The sequence below is a fragment of the Hesperophylax consimilis genome, chromosome 10 (assembly GCF_061612785.1).
Source record: "Hesperophylax consimilis isolate HC1 chromosome 10, BYU_Hcon_1.0, whole genome shotgun sequence".
Taxonomy (NCBI): Eukaryota; Metazoa; Arthropoda; class Insecta; order Trichoptera; family Limnephilidae; genus Hesperophylax; species Hesperophylax consimilis.
In genome coordinates this window covers 9,237,268-9,264,193 of record NC_142845.1, presented here as the reverse complement: position 1 = coordinate 9,264,193, position 26,926 = coordinate 9,237,268, and the positions used below count along the sequence as shown (strand labels likewise).

The 26,926-nt window shown below is 32.5% G+C and overlaps 1 protein-coding gene across 2 annotated transcripts in view; it reads right to left on the bottom strand.

The window, feature by feature from the left end:
- The window catches only part of LOC149420254 (metabotropic glutamate receptor 2-like), a 710,206-nt gene that overhangs the window by 576,659 nt on the left and 106,621 nt on the right, over window positions 1-26,926 (bottom strand). The window contains exon 1 of one of the 2 annotated variants that reach the window (XM_089636554.1): window positions 14,169-15,343. The exons of the other annotated variant lie outside the window; for it this stretch is intronic. Coding sequence (XP_089492680.1) covers window positions 14,169-15,267 — 1,099 coding nt within the window. The 5' untranslated portion in view covers window positions 15,268-15,343. Of the gene's footprint in view, window positions 1-14,168; window positions 15,344-26,926 lie in introns of those variants that run through there. 2 annotated transcript variants of the gene reach the window in all.

The following is a 26,926-nucleotide window of genomic DNA, read 5'->3' as shown; positions in this document are numbered from 1 at the left end:
CGGCGGTACCCATTCCCGCTCCCTAATATAGGTACACGAAAAAATTACGATGGAAATTTGGATAGCAGTTAATAAAATTATCACGGAGTCCTCTCGTTTTCGCATCTTTGCAATATTTATTACCCACACTTATAGCTCGTTTACGAATGTAGAACTACCAATACAGATCTGATGACACAGAAAAGTGGTTAATTTTGTTCACTGGTAAATTCATTGATCTCCACGGTGGAATTATAAGTGGACTCTGCTTCTAGGCGTGCGCATTTTAAAAATTAAATTTTTAATTTTTTTTAACAAATTAATATAAAATTCTACATAAATATGTGTGAACTACGTTATAATGTATTTTATGCTCTCCTTATCAAAATCAAAAAATTCTTAAAAACGGTAAAAATCGTGTTTAATGACCCAATCTGAATAGCCATTGGTAACGCATTGGACTGCCATTCCGAAGGTCGCGGGTTCGAACCCGGCGTGCGCAAATAAATTTTATTTGATTAATTTGTGTTATTTCACAATTAATTAATTAAAATAATATATAGTATATTTGCGGCACGTTCCAGAGTGGAAGATACTACCAGTATCGCCCTGGTGTAAGACCACCATTCAGAATTGAAACGTTGCTCCAAATGGCTTTAGCCGTGTTTAGTGACTAGATCTGAATAGCCAGGTACTTACCCACCTTCCTCTTTCCCTTCCCCACTTACCTTCAGCCTCACAACATCCCCCAATCGGGGATGCCATAGTCTCACTGGCTCCAGACGGGAGCAGTTGGGACTCTTGTGAGGTATTCACTATAAAAAAAAAAAAGCCAGATATCTTCAAACCGTTTTCTCACTTTCTTCTCCTTACAATCATTGGTCATCCTCACAACATTCTTTTAATTAGGGGTGCAATTTTCTTACCAGATCCGGGCATTTGAGTGTTGTGCTGTGTCATAAAAAAACATCGTTAAAGTGTAAAAAAAAAATTGTTTAACTTTTTGTATTAGTCTCGTACCACCCTGTACAAAAATAAGAATTCAAATTTTGGAAAGCGTATTCAACGTACTGCAATAATAATAATAATAATAATCCCTTGTTTGAAATAGTATAACTTTCAGTCTACGTAAACTAGATTATTCTGTGAACATCAGAATAATTGTCGGGTAGATTTCCGTAGAAGAGCATCCGGGTGTTATTATTTGATAAGTATCCCTTTCAGAGAAACTAAAAAACTTTTATCTTAGGTGGAAATATTTTCCCAAGTCTTGAGTGAGACTCAAACTAAATATAAATATTTGATGATTATTTTAAAAATTGCTGGTATAAAGGAAAAACAGGCTTGTCTATCCCATTGTACTGCGTTTTGGCACTGGCAGGATTCTCGGTAGGTCTTACTTTTGAAATATTTAAAAAAAATAATTTTGCCCAACAAAACAACTTTGTAGATAGTAAAAATGAACCCGTAAATTTTTTTTCTAATTTTTCTTACTTTTCTTCTCTTGTGAAGGCTAGTGGTCAATATCAAAGTATATAGTTTGACTGAGGATTTAAAAATTTTCCCCAGGTACTGGCTCTTAAGCTGCAATGATTTTTTTAAATGTATTTCGAAACAAAACGAAAACTTGGTTAGACTAGAGGATTCAACAGTCCTCCTCAGGGACTGGAGTCAACTGCGCCAAATCCCAATTGGGTGGGACCGACCATGTAATATCATCCAGTATACGTAAACGCTGGCGTTAGAATGCATAGTCATCGAAAACCAGTCTATTCGCTGACTTTCAGCTCGATCTGATATCGGAAAGCGTATTTCCTTTTCTGTGTACAATAAATAGGAGGCAATAAAAGAGTTAAGAAAGAGAATAAGTGTATCAAACCCGTGCTTGTTTCAAGGTAGTACTGCCGTACTGCCGTACTGCCTCCGATTGAACACGGAAAAGGAAATACGCCATCAGGAAGTAGGTTTATATCTGCTTTTAAGATTTGCATTCATTCATTATTACAAAAACAAAATCAAAATTTAAATAGTACCTAAATGTAGTCGTGTAACATGTTTTCAATTATTTCTAACTGAAAGTTTCAATAAAATGGTACACCAAATAACAAGTCCTTTCTTATTTTGGCATGTTATTATTAACAGATAACTATCATAGCTAAATAGATGATCGTATAAATTACATTGCAAGATTCAATTGGATGTTTGACCAGGAAAATCCGCACGGAAAACTGTGTGTATAAATTTTATAGACTAGCTTGGGAGTCCCCAAAGACTAGCACCGAAGATTAAACATTTTAAACCACATACGACGTGATAAAACTTTTTACAAATACTTAATATTTTATAATTTTTGCGTTGGCGATATCCCCGAGTCTCTCAACACAGAACTGTAAAGAAACTTTTACCATTTACAAATCGTGCATAGAATATTATGTTTAAAAACCAGAGGCAAGAATTTTCTAAGACAATATAAATTTTTTCAAACCGCGAGTGTTTAAATCTGCGAAAATACTCGTATCATGATATCATGATAATGAAGTCCAGATCGTTAAAACTTTATCTGTTTCATTCGTGCATTCTATTTCACAATCATTTAACTACACTGAAACTCTGATAAGCCTCTCATAAGCCTCATCGGGAGTTAGTTAATTTGCATAGATTTGTCGTTGTTAAATAGGTATGCCCAACTGAAAAAAACATAATATTATGTAGAAATAATTTGAAACCAAACCATTTCTCACGTTACAAGCCATTAGGCAGACCGAGGATAACCTGAGAGGCTAATGAAAGGGATTTATGGAAGCAAGAGACAATGAATGGTCAGAAGAATCGCATAATAAAGTACAGCTCTTCAAAGCCTGAAATGCTATCAGAAGTCAGTAATTTTATCCGCAGACTCTAAAACATTAATCTTGAATTTCAAGAAAAGTTAATGACAAGACGCTATAGTAAAAGTTATTAGGAATTTTAAGCAAAAAACATTGGAAAAAAAATTAGATAATGTTTCGAGAAATTGTTGTAACTGAAATTAAATAGCTCTTAATAATTATTATGTTGGGTACTACGAATATTCTTAGTTACAACAACAACATCAGTAACCAAATTGTTTCGTCACGCCATTGGTCACCGATAGCTTTGTTTTGTTCCTTTCACTCCAATCTTTTACTTTTAATCCGCGCAATGATTGTACGAATACAATAGTGTGTTGTCTTTGATGTGAGGCAGTGCAATCCTGTATCGGGATCACAGGTTTTCATTCGGCGGAGAGATGACCCATTCCTTTTCTCTGACCCGGCAGTGGCGCAACCAAAGATATTAGAAGAACGAGATGTGCTATGCGCAGTTTGTACTGAGTGGAATTGTTTTGCCGAGTGTCGCCGGTTTTGTTCACCAATACTACTGCACACCTTCGCTTGCGCTAAGGTATCCGCACTAATACATAGAACAGATTTCTGTGCGTACACGTCCCGATACCGTTCAAAGTACCCTAATTAGGTAGTACTCCGGCTACGGTCCGGCGGCCAACATAGCATATCTCGTTCTTCTAATATCTTTGGGCGCAACCTACCGCGTCACCGTACACACATAGTTAACGTAGTTATAATCCCATTCTTAATATATTAGCTGTACATGAGAAAAATCTGGTCAAAAATTAACAAAGGAAAGATTTTTGTTATTTTTATCCAATGAACAATGAATAACTTTTCTAACGATTGTTTTATTTTTTATTTGAGTACTACATATGTTACAGGTAAACAGCTCTATTTTTCTTGAAAACCGTATTCCAATACTAAAAATAATTACCAGATTGTTTTATTTATTTATTGTTTTTGTGTTTAATTCGTAGAACTCCATTTAATTTTTTTATAAATTTAATTTAGATTAAATTTGATAATATTATTATTAAGTTCTGCAAGTGTTTTAGTTTTTTATTATTGTGACAGCTGTTTCGGCTTACAAGGCCATTTTCAAACTGTTTCAAACAGTTTCAAACAGTTTGAAAATGGCCTTGTAATCCGAAACAGCTGTCACAATAATAAAAAACTAAAACACTTGCAGAACTTAATAATAATATTATCAAATTTAATCTAAATTAAATTTATAAAAAAAAAAAAAAAAGTTTTATTTATGTTTTCTATCTCATGAGCAAAAGCATCTGCTTTATTAAAAAAAGTGTATGTAATACAATATGATTTTTGGAGAAATAAAAATAAAAACACAACTATTTAGTTTTACTAATTTTCTGACAAATTAAGTTATTTTTGAAGCTTGTCGAACATTGTAGATGAATAAAGTGGGTGAGAAAAACAATTATTTTCATTTATTATGAACAAACTCTTAAAAAATGATTTTCCCGAAGCAAGTGTGTTTTAATACAAAAATATTACATAAAAAAGATGATTTTCGAAGTCTAAAGTCCATTCAATAAAATCTATAAAACGCCCTTTAATTTACTCATGCCCATTATTATCTGGAGGGACGTAAATCGCAAAATCAATTCCGATCATTTCCATCGTAGGTCGCGTTTTCCATTATCGTGGCACCAAAACACACTTTGATTTAATGTTATGAAATAGCCGGAAGCGGCCATCAGAAAAATGTGTATGTCATCCGGTTATAAGGCTGTTTGGTATGAAAGTCATTTCGGCTCCATGTAATAGCCTCCATTGATCTTCCGCTTCCTGATTTCACCCCTTCCCGTATAACCCTTGCTCGGAGTAAGGGTTGAAATTAAAGGCTTGCATTATTCATTCAACTGCTATGTCTCTGTTTCGTGGTAAACAAAATTATTTAATCTAATAATAGTTGAATGTTTGATTTGCAGAAAATTTACACAAATACATTTACATGATGTAAATATATCCTCGTTTTATCAACTAAGTACAGACAGCGTCGTCTATTTCTGCAACACTGGGATTATGTCATTAAGACTAACTGTCTAAATTACTTGTAATGAGAATGTTAGACCGCTTAAAATGAATAATTTGTGTACAAACCAAATCATACCCATTTTTAAATCAGATAGTTCGGAAGTATCTAGCAGATACGGATGTCAGCGGTTTTTATTTATTCGTGTTTTAAATTATTATATATATGCCATTTAATAATTTGATTTATCATGACTTAAGAGGCATCCTTGGCAATTTATAATTTGTCAGTTAATACATAGTTTAAAAAAAATATCCCCGCTAACTTTGTTAGTAATAAAATTAAACTTCTCAAAAAGGGCGTTTTTTGGTTCGATAATTTGATTTACAAAAATATGTAGGTACGAAAATTTGTATTATAACGAAAATTGGTGGTTTGTAATTATTAAATTTATACCCATTAAAACACTTGTCTTTATCTTACATTAGGGGTTATTATAATAATTATTTGAAACCCAAATAAAGTAACTGGCTCTCATCCATGGTAATTATGTTAGAAATTATTTTATCTTTTATGTAATAAAAAGGCAGAGCACCCCGTTCCTTTTAAATGGTTATGTCTAAATAATTTGCCATGATTAATTCCTAGGGGTGTTTGGCTCCTTATAACTGGTGCTTGGAATAACAAAAATACTAGAAAGCCGAAAGAGGTGTCATATACCCGCAGCTATCTACCAAAGCTTAAAGAAATCGGGAATTTTGAGTTAAGTAATACGCTTTGTATTATCTCCACCAAAGATATTAGAAGAACGAGATATGCTATGTTGGCCGCCGGACCGTAGCCGGAGTACTACCTAATTAGGGTACTTTGAACGGTATCGGGACGTGTACGTACAGAAATCTGTTCTATGTATTAGTGCGGATACCTTAGCGTAAGCGAAGGTTTGCAGTAGTATTGGTGAACAAAACCGGCGACACTCGGCAAAACAATTCCACACAGTATGAACTGCTCATAGCACATCTCGTTCTTCTAATATCTTTGGTTGGATAAGTCTAAAATCTGTAAGACCCATAGACTAAATTAGACTAGACACGGCATATTCATTTAAAAACTAGCAGTTAAAAACCCGCTCCGCGGGTTTTTGCTGCTAGGCCCTGCGGGCGGCACTTGGTTGGGCTGCGCCCAGTTTAAGTGATATTAACAACAGTTACATTTAATAGATAGATATTAGGTCATTCACAGAGAGAGGGTGAGTATATATTGTTAAAACACGGAACAGGAAGGAGTTAATAAATAATAACATGCTCAATTTAGGCATAATAAGAATGACAGTTGTTTGAATAAATGAAATTTTACGTATTTGTGATGGATTATTTCAAATGAAACACTATTATTGACTGCATGTCTACAACTGATATTAACTGTTATGGTACCTAATATAATTTGCTCATAGGAGACTTGCAGTGCTTAAATATGTGTTACAACCGTCAATGTCTATAAGTTGAATCAATATCGTATAGTTTGTCACAACAATTAAAGATAGTTACAACAAAGTTGACTGAAATAATACATTATTACATATTGATTAATTGTACCCGTGTTTATGGATAAAAGGAGGGTAATTGTGCAATGTGATTAGCAGTCGGTTTAATTAAAAGGTGTGAATTTTACTCCAACTGGTGGTAATTCTTTTCCTAAAACTGTTACTGTATCTAATAAAGTTTAAAGTTAGATTATATATACACCTTCATCAGGAGAGTAAAAATCTATATATAAAGGTAGATTATTACAATATAGCGCCCCTGAGGTGATATCTCACAAAAGCGGCGCCATGCAAATTGTCCAATTAATAAATTAATATAATGTTTACATTTTATTATGTACGTATGCATTGATATACAATGGAAATAGATAAAATAATGTTATCCGATTAAACTTTATTTTATTAAAAAACAAATAACTTTTTTAACTTCACTTTATTATATACAACCAATACATGTTTCATGAACGAAGTATACACCGAAGTCAAAAATTAAATATAGATTACAATTGGAAAAAAGAAGTGGAAGGAGGGGGGAGGGCTAAGAGTAGGCTGGGTTTATAAGAATTAGGAATTACAATATGAAAGACCAGTTAAGTGGGAAAATATTTAAAAGAGAGTTTATAAAAAAAATTTCTTGTTAATTACCTACATCTACTTTTATAAACATGTTCTCTTATTTCTAAAATTTCGAAATTATTTATTTGTGATGCTTTATATCCTGTGTGAAGTATTTTAAGACCTGAAATTTTTTTTTGCATATAACCATAAAACAATATATTCATAAGACAAATAACATTTAATAACGGTTATTCTAATAAATTGATAGTTGAAATACTAAATAAAATAATTAAACATATTATCTTCAAACGGTATTTTTACCCTAGTTCTTAAGATATAAATAAACAATGGCGTAGAATTCTGTTTGTGGATAACGACACTTCTAAAATTATATATATATAAACATTCCTGGTACTATTCAACCGGCGTTTTACACTAATAACAGAATGAATAAATATATTCTTAATAATATAGATTGCGAAAATCAAACAAAAAAATCAGGAGTTTATAAACTCAATTGGGCTGGATTGTAATTTATTTTACAAAGGTAGAACCAATAGAAACTTTGAAGTCAGAACTAAAAAACATCTCAGGGTTCTAAATGGAAATAGTGAATATGAGTTTGCAAATCATCTTTTGAATCACACTTTCGATAAAAATTCAGGTCTTAAAATACTTCACTCAGGATTAAAGCATCGCAAATAAATAATTTAGAAATTTTAGAAATTAGAAAACATGTCAATATAAAATCAGATGTAATTAATAAGCAAAAAAAAAATTATAAATAATAATGAAAAATGCCATTGCAAAGTAGAACTAAACTTCCAGAAGAAATCTTATTATTAAACGCTTGATGTTCAAGTAATTTTGCATATTTAAATATACGCGCCAGTCATTTGATTCGTTTCTTCACCGCCAGAGGGGCGCTCTGTCGGCCACCTAGCCGCGATGTGTATCGGGTATCGGCCATATTGAATTAACGCGTGCTTTTTTCGTCAAACGTCAAACGTAATCACGTAATTGTGGATAATTTTCACTGTAATGTAATTAATCCAATGGATTATGAACTTTCTAAGACATATTTTCTTCGATATTATCCAAAAATTGTATGAGCAGAAACGATATTTTTTAAGAAATATCGTAATACATGTGGCGATTCTATTTCAGTATGAAATCGTGTCTTAATCTTTAAAATCTTATTTAAACACAATTTGAATTTGACCAATCACAGGGCCTACGCCGTCCAGACGCTGGAGTAATAATATTATCAGATAATCCCAACACAATTTTGGTTTGGTTCACATGCACATTTATGAAAAGGCCCACGCATTACGTCGCAATGCGAAATGGGCAATGTGCATTGCGTTTTACCCTTTGTTGGTCTATTTTGCTTCTCAGCTATGCTGGGCAAGTTCATTTTTTCAATCACAAAAATAACCGAGTTCCAAATATTTAAATTGTTAAATGTCTATATTACAATACCTCTGACAACAAATTCTCCGTGGTTTCGTTTACGAGTTTGAACGCTTCTACAAAGAGTAACAGAGTTGGGTTGTTAAGTTCATCTCCATATTTGTGACGTACGCTAAGGGGCGTTATTTTAAAAATGAATTTAACAAGACAAGGCTAATCTAGTATAATACATCAATGGTAAGACCTATCTAAACTAGTCTATCACAGTAGTCAAGATGTATAACTTCACAGTCCATCACATCGGCTGATATTTATGTTACCTAAGGTAGTATCGTTGGGGGTGTGCGATATGCGGTATACGTATTTATAAATTGCATCATGTAAATTGTACCTTCAAAACGTTTCAATGCTAATTTTATTATAAAAGCCATCAATAATTTATGACTTCATGTGAAATATTGAATTCCGATTGATAAAATACAAAAAGCAATAAAACCCATTGAATTCCAAATTTTAGGTTTTCGTGAATACGTTCATCATGAATTTGCGATAAAATCAGTAGGGGAGAGAGGAGGAATTCCAAATGGCGTGTAAAGCCGAACAATCACCCAAACATGACATGTCATGTCTTCACACGGCCGTCCCTAAACAAGGGAAGAGCAGTCCATCGACCTAGTGCCCACTTGCAGTACACAATGTGTTATGCTCGCTTGCTTCAAAATGATGTTGGAGCCAAAATGCACGTTTTTCACGATATTCTTCCGATATTTTAAGATTTCAATACTTTGTTCACGTTGTTTCTTCATTTGATTAGTACCAACATTGTACTTCAAGATAGGTAATTAGTTACTGAATGAAAGAAAATATTTTTTTAAGTCGGTTTGGTGAAATTATGATTTTTCATAAAGGTAAATGTTCGGACTTACCCTTCTTGTAATACATTCTTTAAAAAATTATTTTTATTTCAGATTCTAAGAAATTATGTCAGAAAAAATAAAATTTACAGACGAAAACTCTTGAAATAAGCTTCCGCTTGGTAAGTAAGCGCGCCGCGCACACTGGGTAACTACGAATTTAGACATCTTTGCAAATAAAAAAAATTCTTGTGAACTGTGTGAGTTATTGCACGTTATTTAGTAATCTATTTCTTCATCATCATTATATTATACTTTATTTTACAAAAAAATGTTTCATTTATAACAACATCAAAAAAGTTTTTTTTTGCTTAGATGTTCGAAGTTTACCTACTCTCCCCTAAATGGATACCTTTGCAATACTTATATACATACGAAATGAAGTCAAGAATCTAAAAGATGTTATTGAATGGTTACCTTATTTTAAATTCCCGAGATGAAAAGTCTACGGCGGATGAATATAAATTGCTTGCTTTAGGATTAAGTATTTCTTCGTACAACAATAATTATTATATTGATAATATATTTAAAATTCGGCTCGCGTACTTGGGTTGGAGGTTATGCTAAAATCATAAAAGGTTGTCTGAAAGTAAAGCAAAGCTTGGTTCACACGATTAAAATATTGTAAAAACTCTTGAGTGATAGTGGAAGCAAAGAAATTAAAAACGTTTACCGAAAACAAAATACATAATAAAAATAATGCTGAAGTTAACCCATTTAACTGTGAAAATTGAACTGGAGCTAATGTAGCCACTGACTTAGCCTTTTATACTACATACCTCATTGTTCTAGCCCATTTTGTACACCCTCTATCTCTTTTACACTGCCTGACATCGTACAACGCCATTTAATTTTGATCTTATTAAAAAGTTTTTGTGTTGGGAATATAAGCAAATAATGATACAGACTTTTGTATTACAAATCATGACCACGTTGCATTATTCTTCTTAAATCTACGGTCTACATGATATTTACCATCTACCTAGGATATAATATTTTGTTAAATATTCGGGATCACTGGCCACAGCTAATTCGAAATATGTTTTAATAAAACCTTTTGATTCACCTTCATTACAATAAAAGAAAACTGACTGCATTTGGGAAATTTTTAATTTTTAATTACGTAAAATGAAAATTCGCTTTCGTTGTATGGGATGCTAGTCAGAATAATTTCTGTTGACATTTTATTATGTTGGTATTCCTGATACCATATGAGTGGCTAGAATTTTTACCGTTTACTCTATGCAAATTCTAGATAGGTACTATTTTGGCCGTTAAAGATATAAAGGTACCTTTATTTTATTTTTCGAGTTCGGCCAAAATAATAGTGGAACGCCTCTATGAGTATCTTGTGATTTTTCACGGGCCTGCGCTAGTTTTACGTAAATACAAACAACATCGAGGGTTTTTTCGAATGTTTGAATTCGGTACATTGAATCATTACTATTCAAAACATGATGAAAAAATAAATAATATTATGTAGTTTTCTTAAATACTCGTATGTCCAATTATCTCTTTATCTACGCATATTACTACTACGGATATTTGCGAAAAATGGCTCTAACGGGTAACCTTATTCACCCTGTAAAACTCTACTAGAAAAAATAAATTAATTACGTGCAAAAACTGAACCAATATTATCCAGTCGTTATTACTATAAATCCCTTTTCTGTCAATATGACATATCTTAAATGATGCACAAAATTCTTTTTATTTTAATCAAAACGTCAAATTTGATTTATCTGTAAAATAAAACGTCGTTCAGATAAGGTCTCAAACATTAATTTACAAATATAGAAATGTCTGAACCAGGCTTGAAGGATATTCACGTAACGGTGGATTATTATATGGATCTACAGTCACAGTAAGGTTTGCGATTGTGTGTGAGTGGTGATGAATCCATATGAAAATCTCTACCGGCATATTCGAGCTTATATGCCAAAAACTATTAAATTTTAGTATGTAAGTGACCCTTTACTATTAAATTTTAGTATGCAAATGACCCTTTACTAATAAATGTTAGTATGCAAGTGACCCTATACTATTAAATGATAGTAGGCAAGTGACCCTTTACTATTAAATATTAGTATACTAGTGACCCTTTACTATTAAATGTTATTATTCAAGTAACCCTTTACTATTAATTGTTAGTATGCAAGAAAGTTTTCACGATTTTTCGGTGTATACAAGAACTAATTATTTATTTATAGAATCACAGAATGGTCATTTATAACATTACTATCAATTATATAGCCACAATTATATTTTTCATAAATATCAAGTATCGATCAAAAACAAAAAGCGCCATTGGAATTATGAGCTATGGAGATTTCGTTCGGTTTTCGATTCAGCCATTTGATTGAATTAACATCATATCTCCAAATATTAACGCAAAAACTTCAGGCGCTTACTGCGGTTAAAGCAAATAAGTTCACATGGATTTCTATGTTCATCCCACATTGTTACGTATTATGAAACAAAATTTAACAATAAATTCAAAATAACATATTCTTAAATTAGCGTAGCTACCGCTAGAGTGGATAGTATATATTTTTAAATATACTAATAAGTTATTAGTTGTACTTCCATAACCATTGTTCATGGAAAAGAGGGAAGCAAACATTAATAAACTGGGTACTTAACTTAAGTGGTATGTACATAAATTATAGAAAGATTAAAGTGAAGCTCATATTATTAATATGTAAATTTTGTTATCATCCACAAAAGGAGGAAAGCTTAGAATTTTATCGCTTGTTTGGTTCATTTGCACCCCCCTGTGAATGCGTCATAATAATATATATACAACAGCGTTTTAAAATTGCTTACGGGTAATACTTACTGTATCGTTACCGATGGAGGACAGGAAAATGCTGAGTTTTTGATATTTAATATTTACGTGCGTATCATATTTAGTAGGCATGCAAACACAGGCTTATAAATAATAACAAATTTATTATAAATATTTGAAACATACTGTCCGAAACTAGTGATAAAAACGGGATTATTTTAAAATTGCCTTAAAAATTCTAACTTCAAACACATTTTAGTCGACATCGAAAACTCAAATGAAAAAAATTATATCTCAAAATCGACTCTAAACGAAATGTAGATTCACCAGTTTCCCTCTTGAACCACTAGTTTCTGGACTCAATATAAATATTAAAGATGTGTAGATAAATAAGAAGATAGTATGCGGAAGAGCTACTACAGATGGCATACATACGAAACGGGTAAAAATATTATGCTCAGATTTTAAAATTGTTTTTTTAAATTAATTATTATATTTTAATTGTTGTCAATTACTTACAGATTTTCTACATAGAAAATATTTGTCAGGGCATTGCAAAATTTTTCCTTTTTATTTTTACTTTCAATACATAGATAGATAGGTAAAAAATAAATAAAAAAAAAACGTAAAGAGTGTGAGTTTTAAAAGAAATAACTAAGTATATACAAGTATTATAAATAATAAAGAAAAAAATACCCATGGCTAATTTTGTTTGTTCATATGAAGCAAACGATTTGTGATATGAAAATATAATTTAAAATAAAAAATTACGTACTAAACATAACGTTTATATTTTATACTTATTTCATCAATAGCTGTGTAAAACATACTTATTACACAGCCCTGATTACCAGAGTAATTTATTGGTTTTATTGATTATCAAATCTACACGTCGGCGGTTTTGTAATCACTGTTCTACCAATGAAATTTATATCAAAAGATTATATTAGCTATCCAAATAAAAAATTAAAAAAGTTGACATATCACTTAACTCTGAAAAAACAATGTAATTTTTTTCCCGACTCAGTTTACTTGATTAAAGAAACTATAACATTACTTTATGTCTCCAAAACGATGGACATAACTGGTACTTTTAATGATTTTTAACAAAGTGACTTGTTTCATCTTCCTAACTAACTAACTAACCATCACCCCGTTTCACTGCAGGGGTAGGCAGAGAGGACGGACCACCAAACAACTCGGTCTTGGCACACACTCCTTGCTTCATTTACATTCATACATCGTCTCATACATTCTCTTCTATTGTTCTGACTCTTGACATGGCCCGACTCAAGTAAATCTTATATTATCTTCATCTTCCTATACATTATATAAAGCTTTTCACTTTAGTCCCTTCCACAAAAAAGCACTGTTAGTCGAAAATATGACACTGTTTACGTGGAAATTCGACTTACAAAGACGAAGGATTCTGAGTTAAAATAATAAAATTTCTTATCAAGATTGTTGTGAGATAATACTGAATTACCTATATGAAATAATATCATACCTCGAACACAATAAACACTTCTGAAATCACTCACAGCCGTTTGAACTCAGTGGTACGTCGTTAGTGTTTTGTAAGCAAATTTATACACAATCTGTAGGTAGGTAACTTACTGTCAATGGTTAAAACATGACCCGACTATATGAACATTTGTTGATAATCTAATAGAAAAAAATTAAAATTTTCTCACTTAAAACATTTCAAAGAAGAAATAACAGCATAAAGACATTAGGGCAAGCATCACGATTTTACTATTTTAAATGGCGAAAACGATAGAAGCAAGTGTGATTAGCGAATTTGCCTCGAAAAAAGACGATTAAACACTTTTAAAACGTGAAAATACCATAAATTTACTTGGTTCGTATTCTTTTATTATGCTTGAAGAAATTAAACTTTTTCACTTCAGAAATATTCATAAACTCTTAGTTTATTAAAATTGGAAAAAGCTTGTTAATAATGCAAATGGTATCCATTTTCTCGAATTCTTGAGGAAGATCCATTAATTAACAAAGACAATAGAATTACTCGTGTGAAGCCGAAAAATATATATGTAATCTTGAAAAACAAGTTGCTCTATAAGTAAAAGTAGCTAGAACTAACCTTTGATGAAGTCAACTGCCATTTCCAGTCCATAAGTGTCCTTGTCACAATCATCCAATATGTGCGCTCCTATTGTCACATTTGGTACTAGCTTCAGTCTTCTGTTGAATATGTCTAGTGTGTAGAGCATTGCCTCCAGCGCTTGGATCCCTCCCTGTGGCATGATGGGGCCACAAGTCACTCCATCCTCTCGAGAGTGCACCATCATCAGACCTCCAAGGAGGACGTCACCTTCCACTACCGCTTCCTTTTTCACAGGCCAAGGCATATCTACAAATGGAAGTCCAGGAGTCAACATTATCAGTTCTTGGACTGTCGGATCAACAAAGTCCATCATCTTAAATTCATGGGGAACATGGTGCTCAGCATGTTTCCCATTTTTATGATTATGTAACTTGATATGATTGTGATATGCGTGTTTTGTCTTGTTGATATGTTGTCTGACGACGTCGTTTTCTTCTTGCCGAATACTGTCCTTTGTCTTTACGTCTTTGAGAAAGTCTTCAAAGTCTTTTAAAGAGTTTTCTTCAGCGTAATCTTTACTTTCAAGTTTTTCAGTCTCCGAATAATCTTTTAAATCATCTTCGTATAAAAATTCATTATATTCTTCTATGTTGCCAGTCGGTTCGTTCACGGCGAGATTGTTAAAAAAACTCTCAAACGACTGATTCGAATGCTCCTTGGGTTTTTTCTTTCTGTGTCTGTGTTTGTGATGCTTTCTTGTTTTTCTATTAGGCTCGACCGGAGATGGTGTTTCATCACTACCCTTATCGAGAAGTTTTTCTCCATTGACAAAATAACTTTCAAAAACTTCAAGAGGGGAACTCGTAGTGGAGATAACTCTCTTTTGGACTATAAGAGCTATTGGACCATCTTCTTCGATTATGGAATCCTCATTATACTTGGCTATGTCATCTTGGTAAAAGGATGTGTAGTCATATATCTTTACATGATTGTGCCGCAGGCATTCTACCTTGGACGGTTGATTCGAAAGGTCTATCAATAAATCAATAATGATGATAAAAAACACATTGAAAATAAAACTAAAGTCCACCTTTTCACTTAACGTTTTTGTTTTTGTACGTTGGAACACACTCATACTTCGTTTGTGTTGAACAAATCGTAATCATTTAATAACACGTGTTTTGTTAAACCACTGATATTGAACTGTTCAACTATTGTAACAATCTTTCCAATAAATTGCGATATGGGTCGATATGAATTATTTTTGCACTGATATTGTCAAAGTTATTTGTAGGAACGTAAAAATAGATTTTATTTCACTGATATCTTATGAATATTTTTGATATTTCACTTAAATTATGGGATAAGTTGTTAAAACACTAAGCCGCACCTAAAAAAAACAATTACAAAAAACACTTGAGAATGATCCAACGCTTCACTTCAATGTAAATTCAATTTTTAAAGCTGCTTTGAACAACATTTTTTTTCAAAATTCCTTAATAATAATATTGTTCAATTGAATTCAAAACATTTTACAGGCAAGTAATTTCAAAACCCAAATCGTTGGTCTTTAGGGCAGCAATCACTCTAAAGCAATTTGAGCATCTACAAATTTAACGAAAGTTCTGACAAATGCTCTGAATTAAATCGAGTCGAAAAGTCAACGTAATTGAAGAGTAGAAAATCCAGGGCAATTGAACATTGAACAAAGCAATCACCATATATTTTAAAGTTATCGCTTCTCTATAACTCACGCCAAGTGTTTGTTTTCTTGTTCAATGCACGAAGCAAGTGTTCTAGGAAGTTGATTAAATTCCTGCAGCTAACTGCCGTGACGTTGGTTAAGGAAAGTGGGACTTAAAACCAACGTTTGACATGCAAATGCGACGTGAAACTTTGCAGCGCACCCTTGGTTATACTTAAAGAAAATATTATAGGCTTAGGATTATTGAGGGACAACTTCTTTGGGTGAGCGCTAGAATTTTTTAATGTGGACTCAGAGGTCGCAGGTTATAAAATTTTCTAAAAAAAGCATTTCCTTATATTTACAATGTAAATACAGAAATTAGTTTTCAATAACTTTATTTTACATTCCTACCGATCATACATTTAAATTGAAAAAAATGTCCAAAGAGGCTTATCTAGCAGTCCACAATGGAGTCTGATACCAGGATAATATATTATTCGCACTGCAAGGAATTTTAGAGATAACCGGGTGCTTATAGTTTTTAATTATTTAATTCCTTAGTAAGGAGTAGACTTGAAAGTTGGTCGGTGATTTGAAGTACACACCAGGTAAAGTATTCTCTCATGTTGGAGAGAGTTTAGAAGAAATTCTTGAGATTTCTCTACATGAAAGAGTATGGCTACTACCCGTGGCTCTATCCCACTGACTTTCTTTTGGGTATGCTCGGAATGAATCTACGGGTCAGGAAGGATGTGCGCATTGCTACACATTTCTCTAGACTGATTTGTGGATTGTTTGAAAACTCGGTCATCATGGAGAGCATTCGTTTCTATGTTCCCGATGGTTATCTACGTCACCAACAACATAGACTATTTAATCTCCCGGCCTGCAGAACTAACTTGCCGATGGTCATGCCTGTGGGGAGAGGAATCTTGCTGTTAAACAGAATCAATTCGGATACCGACATTTTTAGCATCAATGAAGCTTCCTTTAAAAGACAAGTTCTATCATTACTGATATATTAGTAAACACAACACACTGTTAATATTAATCTAAGAATTTCTGTTACAAATTTGTAATGTTTTTGAAATGAATAAACAGAATTGAATTGAATTGAATAGCATGGGCCGGTTGCATCACAGTACTTGTATAATGACAGAACTGGAATAGAACTTTCAGTTTTATTTTTAAAATTTGGTAAATTTCATCACTGGCCAGTTTTTTCACAGGACTTGGATCATTTTAAAATAATTTTCGCAGATCTTGAAATTTAACTTTGAAAATTGAAGTGTTCAAATTCTGTGAAACAATCCGTCTTTAGGATATTTGTATCTCTTTCCAGAGTGTATTAATGTTCTCTCAGTATCGTTCTACAGACTTGCTTGAATCAGATTTGGCTTTGTCTTGCAACCAAGTCAGCGATTTTCTACATTTCCAAGTACCTACTCCGTTATTTTCTTTAGTCGCACAACAATACACAAACGCGCGAATGCGTAATATCAATATTTAAGCTGAATTATTTTGATAAAGGAAATGCAGATTATATCCTATTTATTTCCTCATAAAAATACATTATTTTAAGAATATCAGGGACCTGTATGTATTATTCGCAAATAATCTTCATATTAATTTTGGGTATCACTAAGAAAGCTTATTGAGTAGGTAGGTACCTGTTTAATCCCTTTACTTAAAATGGTTTTAATTAAAAGGTAACTTTCAAAAGGAAAATTATTAAAAGCTTTCCCCAAATTTTCAAAGATCATTATTATAAGACTTTAAAAACATGCTTTTAAATTCGTGCAGTAAAAAAATAATTTAAATATTTTTGGAAACCGGTTTTTAACGTCAAATGTTTAACAATTTAAGAAAGGCATTATGACACGTTTTAATGAGGCTTCATCGGTGGAACGTTTTTCAAACTAATTTAAAACTATCTGTACTCCGCCATGCTGTATATTTCTGTGGCTCAGTTCATCTGTGCAGGTAGAGGAACAATAGCGCGTGTTGCTTTTACGTCCAACAGATGGCGCCTTTTTTTTTCAAAAGAAAAAGCATATTTTACCTGTCACAGGTGACATCTAATATAGGCGTACAGTCCAAAACTATCCTTTATTTCAAGCTGGAACCAACCATACACATTAAAAAAATGTCATTGCACGACAGTGTACGAACACAGTGACACGTAATTTTTATGTAATAAGATAAGCACACTCGAGTATTTGAATGAAACGTTGTATCATTCACCGGCCTCCCAAATTGAGATTGAAGACATTGGTGAAAATGTGAGACATGAAAAACATTATTGAAGGAAAGCATTGTGAAATTCAAGTTTTAATACGTTCTGTTCATAGACATATGAATATTAGTAGACCTGTGCTAAGTGATTAAAAGCGTATTATCCCCACTCCCCATACCGGTTCCATTGGAGCCGGCTGGGCTCGCGTATGGCCTCAAGTGAAATTTGAAAACGTGACGTCATCATTCTTGTGCGAATTATGGTCGAGGCATCATCGGTTCATTTTACGAAATAACACGGCAAAATGTTGACTTGTGATATGAAAACTTGTAAAAATAGACGTGAAAAAGAGAATAAACCCAATTGTCGTATTACATTCCATAAGTAAGCATTATTTTACTTTATTTTAAGCTTATTCACACCGTATTATATGGATCAGTTTTAGAAACATATACTATCACATCACAATGTAGCGATTCTCAAGTGTGCTCATCGTTGTTTACTGGGGTAAGTAAATTATGAAACATTTGTAAAAGTGTCTTAACTAAATACTCTGAAACTAACTACGACTCTGCAAACAGAAGAAATTTACTTTGCCGAATTTGGACTCCGCAAATTAGTTCATAACGTGGCGAGTAATTTGCGCTCCCATGTAAAAATGTCTATTCATTCAAAAGCAGATTTTACTTTTAAGAACTAAATGGTGATATTATAATGCGAGATGCCTATTTACTGTCAGATTGATTTATTGACGAATCACAGTCAGCTTAACCCCTTTCGTTCTTCAACAGTTGATTTTACCCCTCGCCATTATCTTCTCGTCTATTAATTCCTATGTCTGTGGTTCTGTTGCAGAAACGTGAACAAATAATTGAATTTCCAATGTTAAAAACACACAATCTATACGCATAAAAATGTAAATGTTCGTTGTTCAAAATATTGAATCTCCGAAATATCTTTACTGTTTGCTTTGAAATTCAATTATTTTATCATGTTTCTGCAACAGAACGTATTGATATTTGAATTTCACAACGCTTCATTAATTTTCATTAATTTTTTTTTATTAGATTACCAACACCTTTGCCATCAAGTGATTCTCTAAGTTTGGTGATTTAGCAGGGGTATCTGGGTTCATCGGCCATTGTGTGTTCAGAATAGGCCCGCCCCGTGGCTTCGTAGCGTTCCAGATCGGGAGAGGCTGGTTTGGGGACACCCTTTGACCTCTCCAACTAGATTATCGCCCCATAAGTATAATCTATGGTCATAGTCTTTAACTCCTATACACACTGATCTCTAGATTCATACCCACCCTCATGCATTTTTCCTTCCTTGAACTTCATTTACTTCCTTTTCTTTATAAAAGATTCTACACACAGCATCTCCGAAGATAATATAGGCCCTAATTGATATTTTTTTCCCCAGGGCCTCATTTGTGGGGTTAATGTAAAAAAACTTATAAATCTACTCTAAATTTTTGTGCCAAAAGATAACACTTTTTCAATGGAATTCAAAGCATTTTAGAGTGATTCCGATAAGTGAAATTGTTATTGGAAGCTCGTTAAAAACGTCCTTATAAAATTATGCTAATTCATCACGATCATCCGGCAGAAAATATTCATAAATTCCTCCCTAGTCGTAAACTCCACATCCAATTCCAGCGAAAACCGTCAATTTCCCTTTCGTAAACGTAATTCCGGTGAATATTCCATGCATCTAAAGTCATTGGCATTCGAAGGCTGAGTACAGTTCAGAGGAAAAGCTTCCAGGACGTTGACGTCAAAAGTTCGACGATCCAGCTTTGCAAGTGCGGGCGCCGCTAATGGCAGCTTTGTATAATGGCAGGAACCTTTGACAAAGGACCGCCCTTATTGAATACGCTTATTCAATGCACGCTTTGCTGAGAATCATTTAGGTAAGCCTGCCCTAGATGTATGTTAATAAAGTATCACCTCGTTTTTTATAACGACAAATAATTATGGTCGTTTATACGATGTCAGAACGTTAATACGAAAAATGAATGAAGCAATAGGAAAACTGTAATGATGACAAAATGCATCATCTCTCCACCGCATAGTGTCGGAAAGGTTAAAAAAATCTTATTTATGTTACTTATATTTAACGGATAGTGTCGATTACAATTTTATAGATTTTCCTATCCACATATCTATTAAGACGTAAAAATCCGTACAATTGTAATTAAATCATTGTTAACACCCACCGCTTCCCCAAATGTTTTTTTTATACTAACCATAGTTTAAAGAATGATTGTACCATTCTGAAGAAGACTATAATAAGCTAAAACCGGTAACTGTAAGAAAGTAAAAGAAGCGGAATATAGATTAAAATTGATTCAATAATATATCGCCATATTTTGTTACTTACAACTTTAAACAGGCAAGATTTAAGCTAGGGAGCTCGAGGTAAGAAGCGAATTTATAATACCTCCTTTCAGTCTTACTTCATAATCCAGAATTTTTTTTTTCAATTTTAATGACAAAAAAAAATATGTACATGCTTAATGCTTTCTCCAAAGTACCTTATGTTGTTGGAAACAATACATTGTTTTCATAATATAACAGTAGGTATTTTTTTATTCCCGAATTGATAGTATTCCTGATCAATGTGTAAGTATTTCAGATGAAATTAATTAAATAAGTAAGCATGAAGAGTTTTGAAAGGGGTGTTTAGAAACGGCGTGGTATTTAAATAAACTTTCATCAAGAGTGGTCTGCCTTGATCAGAGTTATTGGTTATAAAACATTTTATTTTTGCTTAAAAACCGTCCCATAGGTAAAGATCTAAATTATCTATTGGATGCTGTGTAGAAGACTTTTTAAGGAAAGAAGGTTCTAGGTAGGAATAAGGTAGGAAAATAAATAATATTTTAAAGGAAAATTACCTTTGTAACTTTGTATTATTGAATAGATATCTTAAAATTAACCATCCTTTACGCAAAAACCTCCAAGCATCAGCAGTTTAAAACTTCAATAAAGTTCCACTGACTTACATTAAAGTAAATAAAAAGTTCGGCTTTATTCAATGGACTTGATAGGCCTTAATAAATTATATTTGTTCTTCATTCAACTTTTAATCATTATCAACTCAATAAATTCCCTGTTATGGGTGGGAGCAGCTGGCCATTTCATAAAACTAGTTGGGGAGAGTTTCAAGTGTTATAGGAATTCTATTTATTCCGACAGATTTGGAAAGCTTCGAGAATTATCATTGCTAATTTATTCGTTATGTAATATAATATTTTATGTAATATAATATTATGGTAATTAGTTAAAAATGTTAATAGTGTCCTTTTCTTGGGCAATCAAACACAAATAAAGATATTGTAAATAATTCAAAATAGAGCTATGCGAGCAGTATTAGATTGATTGTAGTAGGTGTTCTAAGATAATTATTATGTTGAAAAAACTAGAAATTATAAATGTGAGACAGTGAATAATTTACAATACCCTAATATTATATTTAAACTAAAAAATAAGATATTCCCAAAATGCATGTTTGAAAATGTTAATTTTAATGTTGCGATACATGGCTACCCCACGCGAAACTGTGGAGATTTTATACTTCTAAAAACAAATTTGTCGGGAACCCAAAATAATCTAAATTTTAAAGGATTTAAGATTTTTAATGAGTTACCGACACATGTTAAAGAAGCTTAAAGCCTTGCTGCTTTTCGTGGGTTATGCCTAAATACTAAAATAACCTAAATCCGACCATATTGCTTATTTTTGCTCATATATATAAAAATATTAAAGTGGTTATTAATTCCGTCTTTAATATTTTGGTTTATTAATAGTTGCGAGAAACTATAAAAAAAAAAAATAATTCTTATATAGATGCGTAAAAATTGTTAAATTATACTATTTTATGGTAAAATTCACTTTTTATGTATTTGCTATTATTTAATGAACTCACATACACCAACCAACCTAACAATGTTTTTTTGGCATCCTTAAAACGATTAGGAGTGTTGGTTGCTTTTAATTATTACACTCGTAAACTGCAGCACAGGATCTACTTTTTGGGACATTTCTACATGTATTTTTATCAATATTGATCAAAATAAAAATTAGAAAGCTCAAAACACCGCCACCACGTACTAAATAAATTCAATTTGCCGCTATTGAAAGGAATGTAAAAGTCAATATGCTTCACTAGCGCCTCTAACAGCTAGAGTTGTTGATATTGACACTGGAATTGGGACGCATTATTAATATTATTGGGTATTTGGTATTCTTCTTCAAGAAAGAAGTCTATTAATTGTAATGGTATTCATGTTCGTTATGTGGCATTTTAACTGGGCTTTATCAGAAGTTTTAGCTATTATTATGCTCTATGCTAAGGTTTGACTAAGGTTTATGAAGTGACTTACATTTTGAGATTGGACGGTGTGAAAAATTCCCGATCTAACGAGGCAAGAAGCTTAATCAGTTTGTTTAAACCATATAATTAATAGTGAAATAATGTTCCAATCACCGTGGACTTAAGACGAGATTACCGCCTTGTGAAACATTACTATCTCAGAAAGTCTCTATAGGTTTGTAAGTCGGTCAAGCGAATATAATCCTTAGACCTTTGAACACCGATATTCGATGATTAATGCCGCCGCATAATTACTTGGCCGAATGTTCTGGAAGTTCTAACTTTAGTTTGTTTGCATATCTCTTTTGTACTGACTGGTCCAATTAGTTTTCGTGACGTTTCACAGCGGTACTAGTTACTGACTAGTTCTTGCTTTAATACATAGACAGATAGATGAGTCAATAGCAGAATTCTTTGGGATGAATTTTTTTTTTTGTAATTATACATAAACATTTTAGAAATTTGTCAGAAAATAAAGATTTTTCAATAGATCTGAAGAAATAATATTATTCCTTGATATACCTTTGAATACGGTAGGTGGTGATATTTTAAGGAGGACTTCATTTGGCGTGGAAAACAAAACATTTCATAATGCATGTTGCTGTTTCAAGAAAATGCTTTAAATTTACAGCCGTTGTCAAAAATCCTACTTATTTTTCTTGTTTTTTTCTTTTATTCTAAAAAGAAATACAAACATTCCCTGGCCAAAACCTGGCAATATTTAAAAAATATCCTAGTATTCAAAAGACTAACAGATTAAAACCCGCGGTTTGTATAGCTCAATGGTTCTTTTAGAAAATAAAAGACGGTGCCACTTCCGCTTATAACAAACCTAAACCGTAACGTCATTAACTAAATAAGAGTAGGTAGGCATTAAATAAGCGGAAAACAAGCACACACAGCGCAAACACTAAGCTTCAAGCTGCTCTGACAAAAAATAATACAAAAGCGTGAATGAATTATTATTAATTGCTCTCACAACCAACCTAAAATAACTTTATGAATAATAATCTTTTACGAATAACGTTTCTAACGTTTGGACTCCACTGCGGTGGTGGGTGCATAAATGATTATTATGCCATATATATTTTTTTGGGGCTAGTTATTTTCAAAAGTGTAAACTTTTGTCGAATACTTCCCGAGAATTTGAAGTAAAATGAATATAAGTTTCGAGTAAATTATTAACATGATCTTGCATAAAAACGCGCTAAATAGCTCACCATCGCCAGTTTAATTTGGCCAGCCAGCTGTCAAAACAGCGTTTCGCTCGCCATACGCAATCGGATTTTTTTTCAAACTTAACTATTGCTTGCAGGAAATGTATGGAATATATTTAAACAGAGTCGTATTAAAAAAAATATATATTTAAATATAATATTTAAATATAAATATATATATATATATTTTTATATATATATATAGATAAGCACTTTGTATTTTTACACATTGGAACAATTCAATTACAATACTGACGACATGCCGATATTTGACAAATCATTATTAATTATTAATTTCAATTATTCAAAGCAGGTTTTTTTTATAAATAAAAAAATGCCTCAGCACTGAGTGACAGCTAAATTTATTCTGTCAAAATTAAAAGTAACCTCATTGTGAGACACAAATTGTGATATCACACAGACACTCTGCAGATTTGATACGTTTTTTCGAGAATATTAAAATCGACAAAAACGTTACAAAAAAATATGTATTTGAATTTAAGTCAGAATGTCACTATCGATAAAAAAAGTGCTAGAGTTTCTTATTAGATATCACTCCTCCATTAACCATGCCAACACAAAACCATATTATTTTGAGAAAATAATTTACAAAATATACCCTCAGGCATTTGCCGATAAAGAAAAAAGTATTTTCAGCATCAGAATACTTGTTTATAATAAATACTATTCTTTGTCAAAACGATGGTTCATGGCATCTGAAGTATTTAACTACCTACGTAATTTAATTCGCCAAATGATAAAATAAATTCGTGTGTTCTTACAATTAGACCAGATATTTATGTTTACTATTTGAGGAGAAACATTTATAGTCCAATGTTATTACTTTTCATATTTTCAAGCGAAAGCATGTTTTCTGATATCGAATAACTCTCGAACAATCGCGTTATAAAATAGGATTAGCATTATTTCTTTGGGAATTTTTCAAGTCAACATAAATTTTTTCAGCTTCTCATTTCCATCATGTGCAGCTAAGATTCACTGATCTTAAAAATACAAAGGGTTATTGTGAAAACTACATATTTTTCAATTGTTCAAATTGAACTTCAAAGATTCAAAAAAAGCGTGACGCATTAAAATAATGACAAAATTCTGCGGCTACTTCGCTTCGATAAATCAATAAGAGATAATAATAATGTTTTTTGGATGGTTTGTGTAGCGCCGTTTTTGGAAAAAAATACCCCAAGGCGCTGATGTATATTTTCTAACGTTTTTTTACTTTATTGTATTGTTTGTTTAAACATGACCTCATTTATTCTGTAAAATTCATCTAACCTACAAATATTTGTATTCTTTTCTGCGATCTAACGACACCACTTTATCAATGTGAACGTTATTGGACTATTCGGATTATGTTAAAAATAGCACCACCATAGGGAAGAAAATGGCAGTTTATGTGGAAGTAACAAGCTTGAGAGATTAAAAACGGCCTTTCTGATATCGACCATCGAAGGTGGCGTTTGATCGTTTTATCTTGAAGTGTTTCACCTGGAAAGAAAGCATTTTACGATTTGAAGGGTGGTCACATCATTTCTCAGAGAAAAAAAACTTAGCAAAGGGTTTTATTTAAGAGGGTAGTTATCCTGAGTCAAATGTGTGTCTTTTAATGGAAGGCTATGCCAAGGGTATTTAGAGATTCCTCCAAAAATACGTAGGTCAGTCAAATTACTTTCAATTCATATTATATTATTTATTACAAGCTTAAATAATTGATAACTTTGTGAATCTTAATCTGCCCTAGGGCGCAATAATTTGAAATCATTTCTCATGGTAAGTATTTTTTTAATTCACTATAAAGCTAAAGAAATAACATTCAAAGGAAGCAAGTTCTATGATGACGCAAGTAACAGAAAATTTACGATCCTAATATTCAAAATTTTATACATTAGGGCATAATTGACCTTTCTTCATTCTGTCAGCATTTTAATAATTGGATTTTTGTGTTCCAGAAAAAAAACATATTTTTTAAAGTTAAATACATTTACCGACACATACATATACACTACGGGTATAATTATTTTTTGGGCAGATAAACAACTTCACTTGCATGTGGACTAATGGTCGAAAAGTCTTTTACACACTTATTGATTACTCTAGTTTTCTTTAATTGACACGACCTATAGACTAATGGTTGAAAAGTCTAATGTAGATTTATTGACGACCCTAGTTTTTTTGTTGAGCTATGGACTTAAAATCTACGACACTTTTAGGAATCAACATATATATCTATCACGATGTTGATAGAACTCATCACCTCTCAACTCAGACATAACTACATAAACCAAATGCGTAGGGGGCAACTAATTACTAATAAATAACGTTAAATCTTTCATTACTATTCAACTCAATTTATCGTTAAAATTCACACTTATTAACCTTTTCGTAGGCTTAAACCCTTTACGTGAACAACAATGGTAAATTTCGGTTTTGAAAAATAAAGGCACATTTTTTTAGCAAGTAATATGAGGCAGAGTAATTTTCACTTGAAAATTTTGAGTTTAAGCGTTGATTCCACACGGCTGACTCCGTTTGTTGCCCTAAACTCCGGGTGAGGTTGGGTAATGATCAAAGGGTAATTCCCAACCCCTATCATTAGATTGATTGACTTGCTGGTATTTCTCAATCGAGCCTTTTTTGCAAGTGCGAAAATAACGAAACCAATCTATAAAGCTCACTGAAATTCACGCAGATAAATGACGTGCTTTCAGCAAAATTTCGGGGTTTGAATTTTCGGAGAATGATTGCACAAATTGTACAATTTATTAGCTGAATTTGGATTTATCTACATAATTAACTGTACATACCTATCATTATTATGACATACAAATGATTATAAAATCGGGCAAAGTGTCTTATCTAAAATTATACTGATTTTGCTTATTATATAAGCGTCTAGTGAAGGGTTAGCAGATTCTTCAATTGAAATCAGCTGCTAATCATATACAAATCTCAAGTGTGCCCAGCAATTGAATTTGGGAGCCATCTCTGAGCTGGAGTCCCACAAGACTAGCTAAAGATACTATTGATAATCCATTGCTAACCGATTGCCATTTCTAATGAACAGACGCAATGTGGGCGTGCTGAATCTTTTCAAAGATATTTTAATGGAGCCTGCTTAACGGACGTGGCATCATAGATCTCCGGTGCACGGCTCGTATGTGGAACGAGCTACCGGCAACTGTTTTTTTCTTCTTCATATAATCCGGGCCTCTTCAAGACCCGCATTAATAAATCCCCTACCTTAACCCGCCTAGCAACG